This window comes from Hyperolius riggenbachi, chromosome 7 (genome assembly GCF_040937935.1).
Source record: "Hyperolius riggenbachi isolate aHypRig1 chromosome 7, aHypRig1.pri, whole genome shotgun sequence".
Taxonomy (NCBI): Eukaryota; Metazoa; Chordata; class Amphibia; order Anura; family Hyperoliidae; genus Hyperolius; species Hyperolius riggenbachi.
Genome location: NC_090652.1, coordinates 172,652,285 through 172,666,681, shown reverse-complemented (window position 1 = coordinate 172,666,681; position 14,397 = coordinate 172,652,285). Strand labels below are relative to the sequence as shown.

The 14,397-nt window shown below is 45.1% G+C and overlaps 1 protein-coding gene across 1 annotated transcript in view; it reads right to left on the bottom strand.

The window, feature by feature from the left end:
- Window positions 1–14,397, bottom strand: part of CARD11 (caspase recruitment domain family member 11) — a 586,831-nt gene that overhangs the window by 129,173 nt on the left and 443,261 nt on the right. Inside the window, exons 17-18 of the mRNA XM_068244905.1 lie at window positions 12,701–12,941; window positions 2,971–3,064 (exon numbers count right to left, since the gene is read on the bottom strand). Coding sequence (XP_068101006.1) covers window positions 2,971–3,064; window positions 12,701–12,941 — 335 coding nt within the window. The remainder of the gene's footprint in view (window positions 1–2,970; window positions 3,065–12,700; window positions 12,942–14,397) is intronic.

The window sequence follows — 14,397 nt, the reverse complement described above, 5'->3', positions numbered from 1 at the left end:
AACAAGAGCAATAACATACCAGGAGCTTTTTACCCTTTCCATACCATGCTGCTCTGGCCTCTTAAAGGGACACTTAAGTCAAACAAAAAAAAATGAGTTTTACTCACTTGGGGCTTCCAATAGCCCGCTGCAGCTGTCCGGTGCCCTCGCCATCTCCCTCCGATCCTCCTGGCCCCGCCGGCAGCCACTTCCTGTTTCGGTGACAGGAGCTGACAGGCTGGGGACGCGAGTGATTCTTCGCATTCCTGGCCACAATAGCGCCATCTATGCTGCTATAGCCTATATCATATACCATATAGCAGCATAGAGGGTGCTAATGTGTCTGGGAACACGAAGAATCACTCGCGTCCCCAGCCTGTCAGCTCCTGTTACCGAAACAGTAAGTGGCTGCCGGCGGGGCCAGGAGGATCGGAGGGAGACGGCGAGGGCACCGGACAGCTGCAGGGGGCTATTGGAAGCCCTGTGTGAGTAAAACTCATTTTTTTTGTTTGACTTAAGTGTCCCTTTAAGGACAAGAGCCTTTTCTACCCTTTTTAACATACTGTGGTCACTATGTTTTTTCCCCCAGTTGACGTACTTTGATCAGCTAAGCAAATAGGATCCAGTGGTGACAGAGGGACAGAAGAAACAAGAGTGGTGTGAGCGCACTGTGGCAAGTAACTAAAATCACCGCCCTGGCAGGAATAAAAGGCAGTAAACAGGGCATAGATTTCAATTATTTAAGTCTGGAACTTGTGACTAGGAGATGCGACATACAGTGGTGTGAAAAACTATTTGCCCCCTTCCTGATTTCTTATTCTTTTGCATGTTTGTCACACGTAAATGTTTCTGCTCATCAAAAACCGTTAACTATTAGTCAAAGATAACATAATTGAACACAAAATGCAGTTTTAAATGATGGTTTTTATTATTTAGTGAGAAAAATAACTCAAAACCTACATGGCCCTGTGTGAAAAAGAAATTGCCCCCTGAACCTAATAACTGGTTGGGCCACCCTTAGCAGCAATAACTGCAATCAAACGTTTGCGATAACTTGCAACAAGTCTTTTACAGCGCTCTGGAGGAATTTTGGCCCACTCATCTTTGCAGAATTGGTGTAATTCAGCTTTATTTGAGGGTTTTCTAGCATGAACCGCCTTTTTAAGGTCATGCCACAACATCTCAATAGGATTCAGGTCAGGACTTTGACTAGGCCACTCCAAAGTCTTCATTTTGTTTTTCTTCAGCCATTCAGAGGTGGATTTGCTGGTGTGTTTTGGGTCACTGTCCTGCTGCAGCACCCAAGATCGCTTCAGCTTGAGTTGACGAGCAGATGGCCGGACATTCTCCTTCAGGATTTTTTGGTAGACAGTAGAATTCATGGTTCCATCTATCACAGCAAGCCTTCCAGGTCCTGAAGCAGCAAAACAACCCCAGACCATCACACTACCACCACCATATTTTACTGTTAGTATGATGTTCTTTTGCTGAAATGCTGTGTTACTTCTACGCCAGATGTCACGGGACACGCACCTTCCAAAAAGTTCAACTTTTGTCTCGTCGGTCCACAAGGTATTTTCCCAAAAGTCTTGCCAATCATTGAGATGTTTTTTTTAGCAAAATTGAGACGAGCCTTAATGTTCTTTTTGCTTAAAAGTGGTTTGCGCCTTGGATATCTGCCATGCAGACTGTTTTTGCCCAGTCTCTTTCTTATGGTGGAGTCATGAACAATGACCTTAATTGAGGCAAGTGAGGCCTGCAGTTCTTTAGATGTTGTCCTGGGGTCTTTTGTGGCCTCTCGGATGAGTTTTCTCTGCGCTCTTGGGGTAATTTTGGTCGGCCAGCCACTCCTGGGAAGGTTCATCACTGTTCCATGTTTTTGCCATTTGTGGATAATGGCTCTCACTGTGGTTCGCTGGAGTCCCAAAGCTTTAGAAATGGCTTTATAACCTTTACCAGACTGATAGATCTCAATTACAGTACTTTGTTCTCATTTGTTCCTGAATTTCTTTGGATCTTGGCATGATGTCTAGCTTTTGAGGTGCTTTTGGTCTACTTCTCTGTGTCAGATAGCTCCTATTTAAGTGATTTCTTGATTGAAACAGGTGTCGCAGTAATCAGGCCTGGGGGTGACTACGGAAATTGAACTCAGGTGTGATAAACCACAGTTAAGTTATTTTTTAACAAGGGGGGCAATCACTTTTTCACACAGGGCCATGTAGATTTGGAGTTTTTTTTCTCACTAAATAATAAAAACCATCATTTAAAACTGCATTTTGTGTTCAATTATGTTATCTTTGACAAATAGTTAACGTTTTTTGATGAGCAGAAACATTTAAGTGTGACAAACATGCAAAAGAATAAGAAATCAGGAAGGGGGCAAATAGTTTTTCACACCATTGTATGATGAAATGACTCAGCATCTTAGCATAGCTGTAACTCAGCTTAGGTGTACCAGTTGCGTTGCTAGGATCCTAAGAGATCTGGAGCACTTTTGGGCACTCCAGCTGGAAAATGGGTGTGACCATGCTCCATAATGTGGGTGTGGTCATGAGTGGAGCCAAATCTAAATGAACTTAAAGAGGAACTCCAGTGAAAATAATGTAATAAAAAAGTGCTTCATTTTACAATAATTATGTATAAATGATTTAGCCAGTGTTTGCCCATTGTGAAATATTTCCTCTCCCTGATTTACATTCTGACATTTATCACGTGGTGACATTTTTACTGCTGGCAGGTGATGTCAGTGGAAGGAGACGCTGCTTGCTTTTTTTGGCAGTTGTAAACAGCTGTTATTTCCCACAATGCAACAAGGCTCCCATAGTGTGATGTCAGAACCATGGTCCTTTTACTGTTGATTATCTTTGGATTGGACAAGTTAGGTGACCTTTTATTAACAATATGAACACCAGCTCTTTTGTTTGAAAAAATATTGAAATGCCAAAAAAATGACAATTAGCAAATGGAAATAAATTATTAATAAATCTTTACCTTCATAGTTTTGAGATTGTTACTTGAACTCTCATCTTCATCTTTAGTTCTGTGAACTAATCTCTGAAGCTTAACTAGGAATAGTTGCAAGGCCCTGGGAAATATAAAGTAAACTATGATACATAAACATAAGAACATTCTCTATGCACATAAATAATAACTATTTAGCATATCACTCAAGGCAGATCCAGGATTAGTATTTCATCCAGATAACCCACAGCTTTTAGAAGTGGGCTTGGACTTCTCATTCCACCGCCCCGCTCTGTTCATGTTAGCGCTGCGTAATATGTTTGTGCATTATAAATACAACAAATAAATGCTTAATCAGATCTCTTGTCTTGTGCAGCAGACAACCAGGCGATCATGTCAATTAATCTCTGCTATCAATGAAGTGACATAACGAACTCCAAGTAGGAGGTTACCAAATTGAGAACTGAAGTCAGAATAGTCAAAAAATAGTGTATATTGCAGCGACCTGCTGCATAGCACTATCTCCAGTCAAGTCTGTGTCCACCATTATATGACTGCATGTGGCCACACAAGCTCCAAGTTAAGCTTCCTGCGCCTAATAGAGAGTGTAAAATTTTCTTCTTGAACAAGACTGTGCATTCTGCCTGCTTAATCCGCAACACATATTTCTTAAAGAGACAGTACCCTTATAAGTCACTTGCACAATATGGCATTGAAAGGCTCTGCACATTCTTCTGTGGCTCTCTCAGACCAAGAAAACTTTATTCCTGAACAAATCGACTCCTTGGAATTAAATACAAAATAAATTGCTGAGCAGAGCTGCAGACCTAAATGCACACTTAAACCCACACTGAATGCTGGAGAAAATTACGATTTCATCTGAGTTCACCACCAATCTGTCTGACTTGAGGAACAGAACAGAACACCGTATATTAGTTTTTTACCCTGCAGCAAACAAGCAGCAGAACTAAGATACTCTATCCACCAGCTGTCTACAGCCTATGAGCGCTATCAGAGACTGTCTGTAAGGTACACCACTTTCTTAATGGCTCATACACACGGTGTACGGCTGTCGCTGCAACCACGTGGCACGCGCGTGTTGCGACGACAGGTCGCCCGTGTGTATGACGTGCGCGCCCCGAACCATCGCCCGTCTGAGCTGTCGCCAGGCAGTTGACTTGTTCAATCGCCGGCTACAGCTGTCGCCGCAACTTCTCTGTAACTGTCGCTAGTCCGCATGTGTATGCGGACTAGCGACAGGAGACGCAATGCAAGTGTATGGAGCATCCGGCCGGGTCATGCTCCATTCACAGATAGCTTCCACCGAAACTCTGCCTTGCCGGCGAGACGTGTGGATAGCTGTCGCCGCCGGGGAGCTGTTGCTCCCTGGTCTCTTGGAGCCATGCAACGGGGGATAATTGTCCCCATGTGTATGTAGCTTAAGAGACTCTAATGGCCCATACACACAGGCTACAACTGTTGCTGGAAACACATGGCGCGCACATGTTGCGGCGACAGGTCCTCCATGTGTATGAGGCGTGCGCAAGGAACTGTTGCTAATCAGAGCTGTCGGCAGGCGATTGACTTGGCCAATCGCCGGCAACAGCTGTTGCAGGAACCGTCGCTAGTCTCAAGTGGGTGCGGTTGTGTGTATGCTAGTCTCTAGCAACTCTTGTGAGTCCGACAGTTCATTGAACCTGCGACAGAAGTTGCTGAGCAACAGTTTCCGCTATGTTGCAAACAGGTTGTTGCCGCGTGTATACAATCATCGCTTGTATACAACTGTCGTTGCTGGAGACTTTCAACTGTTGCTTGTCTCCATGCAACTGCAGACATCCGTGCCTTGTGTGTATGTAGCTTAAGCTACATACACACGAGGCATGGATGTCTGCGACAGCTCTGATTAGCAACAGTTCCTTGCGCGCGCCTCATACACATGGAGGACCTGTCGCCGCAACATGCACGCGCGATGTGTTTCCAGCAACAGTTGTAGCCCATGTGTATGGGCCATTACATTAAGGACTCCTTAGTAGAGCTAAATAACAATGAGGCTGTCACAGAGTCACAGAGCCTCTGACCCAACAAAGGAACCTTTTAATACAAGATGTAAACAATTAGGCAGGGCTATTTCTGCACACTTCCCTGAGAGCGAGGACCTAAGTGCAAGCAAGCTAATACCTGAGGCCTCCTCCTTACTACATCATTAGTGATGCTGCTTATTGGCCCATACTCACGGGCTACAATTGTCGCCGCAACATGCGGCGCGCGCGTGTTGCGGCGACAGGTTGCCCGTGAGTATGCGGCGTTGCACGGGCACGCACCCCGAACTGTCGCCCGTCGCTGATGTCGCCAGGCGATTGGCGCGGACAGTCGCCGCCGCAACTGTCGCTAGTCCGCGTGAGTACGCGGACTAGCGACAGCAACATAATTGCAAATAGACGGCGCTTCCGGCGGGGGGAGGGACAACAGCGACAGCTTCCGCTGCATCAGTTGCCATGTCGCGCACATGCTCCCGTGTGCTAGCGACATGCCAAAAAGTTGCCCGTGAGTATGGGCCATAAGATGGCAAGGCCTAGCACAAAAAGAACCACCCAACAAGGCAGAAGGAGGGGAAGTAGGAGGAGCAGTGTGATGCGAACACCAAGCAAACGGCGCAGAGCACCAACCACAAGACGCAGAGCTGCAACCACAAGACACAGAGCATGTGTGATAAGAACAACCACAAAACGCAGAGCACCATCTGCACATCGCACAGGAGAACTACCACGCGGTGCAGAACACCAACCGCACATCGCCGAGCCAGTGTGAAAAGGAGAACCACGCGGCGCAGAACACCAACCGCACATCACAGAGCCAGTGTGAAAAGAAGAACTACAACGAGGCGCAAAACACCAACCACACACCGCAGAGTCAGCGTGAAAATAAGAACTACCACGTGGCGCAGAGCCAGACGCCACCATGATGCCCTCAACTCGAGCATTAGGAATGTGCTGAAGAGTGTGCACCGTGTCCACACTATACCTGCCAACAAGGTCATGTCCCACTAGTGGGCAGTAAAGTACATCCTCCAGAAAATGGCAAAGGAATAAAAACAAATAAGCAGCAAAAAAAAAAATTAAAAAAAATAATGCAGTACTTTGCATTTCTTGCCTACAGACTACAGTAGATCATATCTCACGATTCAATGCTAGGTGACAAGCTAAGAGAGGCCCAATGCAGGGGTGAAGGTCATGAAAGTCCAAAATACCTTTGCTGTGAAAAGAATGCGATTAAAGCTTCAAGCAGCCCTCCTTGAAGCTGAAAGGGCAAAACAGGCAGCTCTCCTAGAAGCTGAAAAGGCACAAAAGAAAGCCTTCCTGGAAGCCATTATGGAAAATCTACAAAAGGAGGCAGAAGAAGCCTTGGCAACGTTGAGAGTCTTTGAGCAAGCAGTAGGAGAAGGTTCTGAGTCAAACAGCTTCATTCCACCAGAACAGGACGATCCAGTCAACCATAACAGTTAGTATATGATAAAGCAAAATACTATAGTGCAGGATCACTTCCCATACTTCCTGTTAAGAACACTGACACCCAGGGCCGGCCTTAGGTTTCACAGCGCCCTGAGCGAAACCTGATTATTGTGCCCCCCCTTGATCCTCTTCCCACGTGCATATACACACACGCACGTACGTATACACACACACAGGCTTATATGCAATTCCCCTTTTCTTCTGAGATGTCTCCTAGAACAGTGGTTCCCAACCTTTTTGACGTTGTGACACATCATGCCAAATGCTCAGATCTCTGTGACACGTATGTATAATAGAAAAAATAGTATTAATAACCACGAATGGATGGAAAGAGTGCATTATCCTGAATACACTTAAAAATGAAGGCTAGAACCTTTCAGGAATATTAATAAAAACAATCAGTGGGACAGTTAGCCGCCTCCTCCCATTTAGAATCATATCACAGCACTGACAATTTGCACCACGTGTTATAGCCGCAGTGCGCCCCCCACCCTGAAAAGCCCTCAGACTCAGTATAGGTAGGTAGCCAGGTATAGATGCCCCCAGTATAGTATCTCATGTGTAGGTGCCCTCAATATAGGTTGCCAAGCATAGGTGCCCTCAGTATAGGAAGTTAGTTGAAGGTTTCCATCCCTCCATAGGTAGCCAGGCGTAGGTGCCTCCAGTATAGGTAGCAAGGTGTTGGAGCCCTCAGTAAAGGTAGCCAGTTATAGGTGCCCCCAGTATAGGCAACCAGCTGTAGGCGCCCCCTTGGAAGCTGGCGCCCTGAGCGACCGCTCTGGTCGCTCATATCAAAGGCCGGCTATGCTGACACCAACTCTAGACACTGATAGTAAACTACAGACACCTGCAGTATCTCAGATTCACCACATTAGTGTGGCCACGCAGCGAAAGACATCACCTATGGTGACCAGACGTCCCGCATTCGGTGGGACACGTCCCGCTTTTGAGGTCCCCTGTCCCGGGCAGCATTGTGTCCCGGGAAACGTCCCGCTTTTGCCCACGGGACATCCCAGCTGCAGGACTTTGGCCACCATCGGACGGACTCTGGTAGGCACGACCACCCAGCTACATTTGCCTCTCCCACCCTCCAATCGGCGCTGACATCCGGCTGCATCAGCCCTGCCCCTCAGCGTGCTGTTCCTGCATGTCAGCTCCGCCCCTAGAGCTACTCTAATCGGAGCGGCCGCCCCCAACCTGCTGCACACCCTCTGGCAACCACGTGGAGACCAGGCAGCTACCAGAAGAGGAGAAGAAATGGGTGAGAGTGCCCTGTCAGTGTCTTCTCCGCTCCTAGTGTCACCCTCCCCCACCCAGTCTTTGTCACCCTCCTCACCTAGTGTCACCCTCCCCCACCCAGTCACTGTCACCCTCCTCATCTAGTGTCACCCTCCCCCACCCAGTCCTTGTCACCCTTCTTCCCCAGTGTCACCCTCCCCCACCCAGTCCTTGTCACCCTCCTCACCTAGTGTCACCCTCCCCCACCCAGTCGTTGTCACCCTTCTCCCCCAGTGTCACCCTCCCCCACCCAGTCGTTGTCACCCTTCTCCCCCAGTGTCACCCTCCCCACCCAGTCATTGTCACCCTTCTCCCCCAGTGCCTCCCTCCCCCACCCAGTCCTTGTCACCCACCTCACCTTGTGCCACCCTCCCCCACCCAGTCCTTGTCACCCACCTCACCTAGTGTCACCCTCCCCCACCCAGTCCTTGTCACCCTCCTCACCTAGTTTCACCTTCCCCACACAGTCATTGTCACCCTTCTCCCCCAGTGTCACCCTCCCCCACCCAGTCCTTGTCACCCTCCTCACTTAGTGTCACCCTCCCCCACCCAGTTCTTGTCACCCTCCTCACCAAGTGTCACCCTCCCCCACCCAGTCCTTGTCACCCTCCTCACCTAGTGTCACCCTCCCCCACCCAGTTCTTGTCACCCTCCCCCACTCAGTCCTTGTCACCCTCCTTACCTAGTGTCACCCTCCCCCACCCAGTTCTTGTCACCTTCCTCACCAAGTGCCACCCTCCCCCACCCAGTCTTTGTCACCCTCCTCACCTAGTGTCACCCTCCCCCACCCAGTTCTTGTCACCCTCCCTCACTCAGTCCTTGTCACCCTCCTCACCTAGTGTCACCCTCCCCACCCAGTCATTGTCACCCTTCTCCCCCAGTGTCACCCTCCCCCACCCAGTCCTTGTCACCCTCCTCAACTAGTGTCACCCTCCCCCACCCAGTTCTTGTCACCCTCCCCCACCAAGTTCTTGTCACCCTCCTCACCTAGTGTCACCCTCCCCCACCCAGTCATTGTCACCCTCCCCCACACAGTCAGTGTCCTCCTTGCGTTTATTTTGTGCTGACATTATGCACACATTGCGTTTATTTTGTGCTGACATGTTGCACACATTGCGTTTATTTTGTGCTGGCATGTTGCCCACATTGCGTTTATTGTGTGCTGACATGTTACCCACATTGCGTTTATTTTGTGATGACATGTTTGCCCACATTGCGTTTATTTTGTGCTGACATGTTGCCCACATTGCGTTTATTTTGTGCTGACATGTTGCCCACATTGCGTTTATTTTGTGCTGACATGTTTGCCCACATTGCGTTTATTTTGTGTTGACATGTTGCTCACATTGCGTTTATTTTGTGCTGACATGTTGCCCACATTGCGTTTATTTTGTGCTGACATATTGCCCACATTGCGTTTATTTTCTGGTGCCTGGGGTAACTGTTGCTGCATTTATTATTTAATGGTCATCGTTGGCTATGCCTTGCTGTTACATCATTACGTTAGCTACGCCCATACAATGTCATGGCCACACGCACCGCACAAGTATAAAAGCAGCCAGAGTATGTCATATACTGTAGAATACTTTTCAACCACAAATAATTTACTCTTCGGCCAAAATGATCAGAATCCTTTTCACACCCACTCTTTTGTCTCCCCTTGTGCTCATCTCCTATGCCATATTTCTTCTATCTTACCATCTTTCCTTCTCTCTAGCCATGAATTATTATTTTTCTCAGCTCACACTTATTGTCTTTTGCTTCCCTTAAACCAGGGTCACACTTGTTTGTTCACCCACTAGAAACACACACACACACACACACACACACACACACACACACACACACACACACACACACACACACACACACACCCTGTCACTCACTGTAATCTCCTCTATGCTAACAGCTTTTTACTACCGTAAAAAACCACTATTGCAAAAAATAGCATGATTTCAAATACATGAAAACGCATAACCGTATATATTCGAGTATAAGCCTACCGACATTTACCTAAACAAGTACAAAAAAATGATTGATTTTAATATAAACTGATGGTAGGAAGTGCAGGCAGTCGAACATTGGCAGGGTTGAATTTCAGCGAGTGAGGCTGTCGCAAATCAAGCACCTCACTGGCAGGTTCTTTTGCAGCTGAACACCTGCAAAGTGCGCCAGGGCCGTGTAAGAATACCTGAAATGGCCAACACCTTCCTGGACTGCTTGAGGACCTCCTGTACACCTGGGTACTTAGATATGAAGGGTTATGAAGTGGAAGCAGCTGACCAAAAATGAATTAAACTAGTACATGGCAAAGAAATGAACAGCGCTACTTAGAAGCTTTGCATATACTCTCACTTAACAGCCTTGCTTTTGGTGTATATGCAGAGCTTCTGTTTGGGTTCAAGGTGCATTTGCAGTTTCTGGGGGGGCTCAGCGCACCTCTGATTGTAGGCCATTCGGAAGCGGCCTGGTGATGCGCTGATCCACCTTTTGCGCAATTTTCAATTTTCGATTTTACTTGGTAGCGCACCCAGGCTATGCATATGCATAGGTTAGGATTTAGTTAGTGTTAGGTCCCCTCCCATATGAGGATGACTTCTTCGCAGTGGGAGGGTTGAATACTTAACAAGTTGAATGCAAGCTGTTACAGGAAACCAACATCCTCCAGTGGTAGACAGGTCATGTGTATGCTAGGTGTGTATTTTATCCCACAAGTGGGGCTTGCTCTCTCTTGCAGGTAGGCACTTATCTGTTTTTAAGTAGCGCTGTTCATTTCTTTGCCATGCCACAGTAATGTGTTCTGTCCTTACGGGTAGGGAGGGGAATAGGGATGATAGTGCAGGGCATGCTGAAACAGCTTCTGGCTGAAAAGGCCATAAGTATGGCCCCCTGCACATATGACAGAATTTGGATGCAAATTGCCTTTTTTTTTTAAATTGGTGTTTGCCACAAATCAGATGCAAGTCAATTGCATGGCACTTATGCATTTTAATGCAAATTTTTCCATCCAAATTTTCTGCAAAAAATCCCCCCAAGCCTACATGTATGTTTTTTTTTCCAAAATGGACATGTGTATCCCATACAATGCAAGTCAATGGGAAATGCAATTTTTCGCATTCCAAGTGCAAAAATGTGCATACCAATATAAAGTTATTACATACAAGTTAATGTAAATTAACTTCATTGATATGCATGAAAAAAAAACTGAATGTGAAAATTTGCATAAAGAACGCAAACAAAAAAAGGAGAATTGAAGGCACAAAATGCAAATCGCACAACCACAATGGGGAGCATGTTGGCAACAGATGTTGTACCTTGGGGTCCTGGTAGCAACACTTGTTATATATGGAAGGTAATTATGGCTGCATGTGTTATGGGGGCAATTATGGTAGGGGATATTATGAAAAACATGATACTGGAAGTGTTTTTATTTGTGCCTGTCAGTTGCTGGGATGTATTGGACAACAAGTTTAAGGAACACATATAGGGGACATGGTGTCAGGACTTCTTAAATACAGGATATTAAAGGGCAAGATGGAAATACCAGCTATAACATATAGGAAGCATGGTAGCCGAACTTGATATATATATATATATATATAGATAATTATGGAAGCCCTTATGGGAATAGTTTCCTATGACAAAAGCCACATCTGGACAAATCCATGACTGGCAGCAAACTGAGTGGCAGCACACTGGGATGCTTTCATATCATATTTTCTGTTAGGAGCCATGTTAAACAACTATATTATATGTGCACATGTTTTACTCGCTTACCAGCTGAAATAAAGCTTGCGACTAATCTCTGTATATATAACTGAACTTATGAGATTGTCTTTTTTCAGCCATAGTGGACCTACTCTTTAAAGGCTAACTCGATGACATGTCAATTAGAGTGGAGATAAGTCCCATGCTATGACATGAATAAGAATAACATCTGTAACATACACCTTTTAAAAAATGTTTGTTCTTCAAAAGCTACCAGATGCACAATAGTATGTTATTTTAAAGTGAACCTGAGATGGTGGGGTAAAAAATATACATACCTGGGGATTCCTCCAACCCCTCGCTGTCCTCCTCCGCCTCCTGGAACACACACACACACACAGACCATCACACCAGCACACCATCTCAGGTACACTTTAAAAGCCGAAACAAACTAAAAGCCAAAACAAGGCACAGACAGTAAATAAGCACTGACACACATGTATTACAGACTGAGAGATGGATTGCAGTAACTGCTAAAACTAGCAGAATAATTTCATTTGAGTTTTCCTTTAGGCTTGGAGCACACTAGGTAGTGCAGATAACTGTGCGTTTTTAATTTTTTGGTGCGTTTTTGTATGCGTTTGCATTTGCATTTTTCACGCGTTGTTGGTGCGTTTCCATTTTTTTCAATATTATCCATCAATGGAGTAAATGCAGTATCATAGTTAAAAAAAAAATCTAAAAATATTTCAAAAACGCATGTAAAAACTTATTCCTCTGCGTCTCCATTGGCATACATTATGTGCGTCTTACGCATGCTTTTGAAAATCATGCAGCATTTTTTGCGTTTTCAAAAATGCTCACTGTAAAATGCACATATGTGTTTTTACATGTGGCCCATAGATTTTCATTAACTGCAAAAACGCTATTGTTTTCCGCAACACTAGCGTTTCTGTGTGGTGTTTTCCTAGTCTCAAACATTGTAATTATAAGGCGCTTGGCTGAATTACAGACCTGTTCGTATATGCTCCGTCCTTATTGCCTGAAGAAGAGGGTCAATCCTATGAAACATATTGTATGATCTTGTGCAGCGTATAAATAAACTGCTTTATTGATATTACATTAATATTATCTTGGGTCTGTCTGCTTGGAGGAGGTAAGTCCACCACTGCCTCCTCTATTTTTAAACTTTTTAGATGCTATTTTTTTTTTTTGGCGCCTCTGTATTCCTATAACATTTTAATTCTAATGTAAGCACCACACACCTGCTGTAACTCGGAATTGTTCCAATGTCCAGGTTTCTTACACTAAAAGGATCAACTCTGGCACAAAGCCACTCGTATCTTCCTTGGTGCATAGTGTCCAGCACATGAACAATATCATCACAGTTCACAGACAGTGAACAGTTATCCAACTGGCTTGAAATGTTTAAATTTAAGCGAATAAAAAAGGAGTCCCCCGAAGAAATGTTTTTCTCTTCTAGATCTTTCATAAGTTTATTGTAACCTGTAATACAAAATGGAAAAGATTAATTAGAAAGAAATGGTTTTACTATATGTAATTCAGAGATAATTTGGAACAAACTGGGGTTAATAAATAAACTAGCATCATGTTATAATGCATGCTTTGATGCAAAGATTGCTTTAGAATCCAATTTACATGGCATTAATGCAAGGTGCATTATTTTTATGTTACATTGCGGTTATGTTATTGTTTAGTCCAGTGCTGTCCAACTTCATGGACATGGAGGGACACATTTTTGAGACTAAATAGTGGAGGGCCGACTGCAATAAATTGACTTCTCGTAGTACCAATACTTGGATGACATGTAAAGATCAAAAGGACTATGATAACAAATAGGTTTGCTCACCATAATAAACTCTGAGATTAAAGTCTCACATAATTAACTCTGAGAATATTGTGCCCTTCATAATGAACTCTGACAGGGATTTAGATATGAGCTCTCCTGAAGACAGTTGTGTTAGATCGTAAGGTGCTCTGAAGACAGCTATTAACATTATGGCAGGGATTAGATTGTAAACTCCTCTAAAGACAGCTAGTATCATGATAGAAGGGATTAGAGTCTAATGCTGGGCATACACGGCCCAGATTCTTCATATCAATCGAGCCGCTGATGGCTCGATTGATAAAATCCGACAGGTCCGATGACCTGCCAGATAGATTCCCCGCTCGATCCCTGCGGGCGGACAATAGCGGGGAATCGAGCGGCTGACAAGGGATGCCCACGGGGACCGATCCGTGCGCACGCGCGAGGATGCGCTGACATCGAGCCAGCGCCTCGATCCGGCGCATAATTGCATCCGTGTATGCCCAGCATAATGCCTAGTACACACCATACAATTTGCTGTAAGATTTCTATAAGATTTACCTGCCAGATAGATAATTTCCAACATGTTGGAAATTATCTATCTAACAATCTATCTGCCTAGCAATTAGGCATTGTTCTACTCAGCAGGAGATAACCAGAAGACAATGCACCAGAAATAATGTCCAGTCTCTACCAGTACTTTACAGAAAATAATCTAATTACAGAAAATCTTACAGAAAATCTAACAGAAAAATCTTATGCTGGGTTTACACGATACGTTTTTTGCGTCCGATTCGGCGCGCGGTTTATTAGCCATGCGATTTTCTTCTCGAATCTCTTATCTTCCACTCGTTTTTCTTATCTTTTTTCCATTGACTTCTATAAGAAACAAATCGAGCGGAAACATCGGACATGTCGGAATTTTATCATCGAAGGCATCTATCGGAGCGATTCTTACAACTAAGCGTATCGTGTAAACTCAGCATTACAGAAACCTGTATGGTGTGTACTAGGCATTAGATCCCCTGAAGACACCTAGTGACTTGGTGGCAGGAATTAGATTGTAAGATCCTCTGTAGATACCTAATGACATGATGGCAGGATTCAATTGTACGATCCTCTGAAGACAGTTAG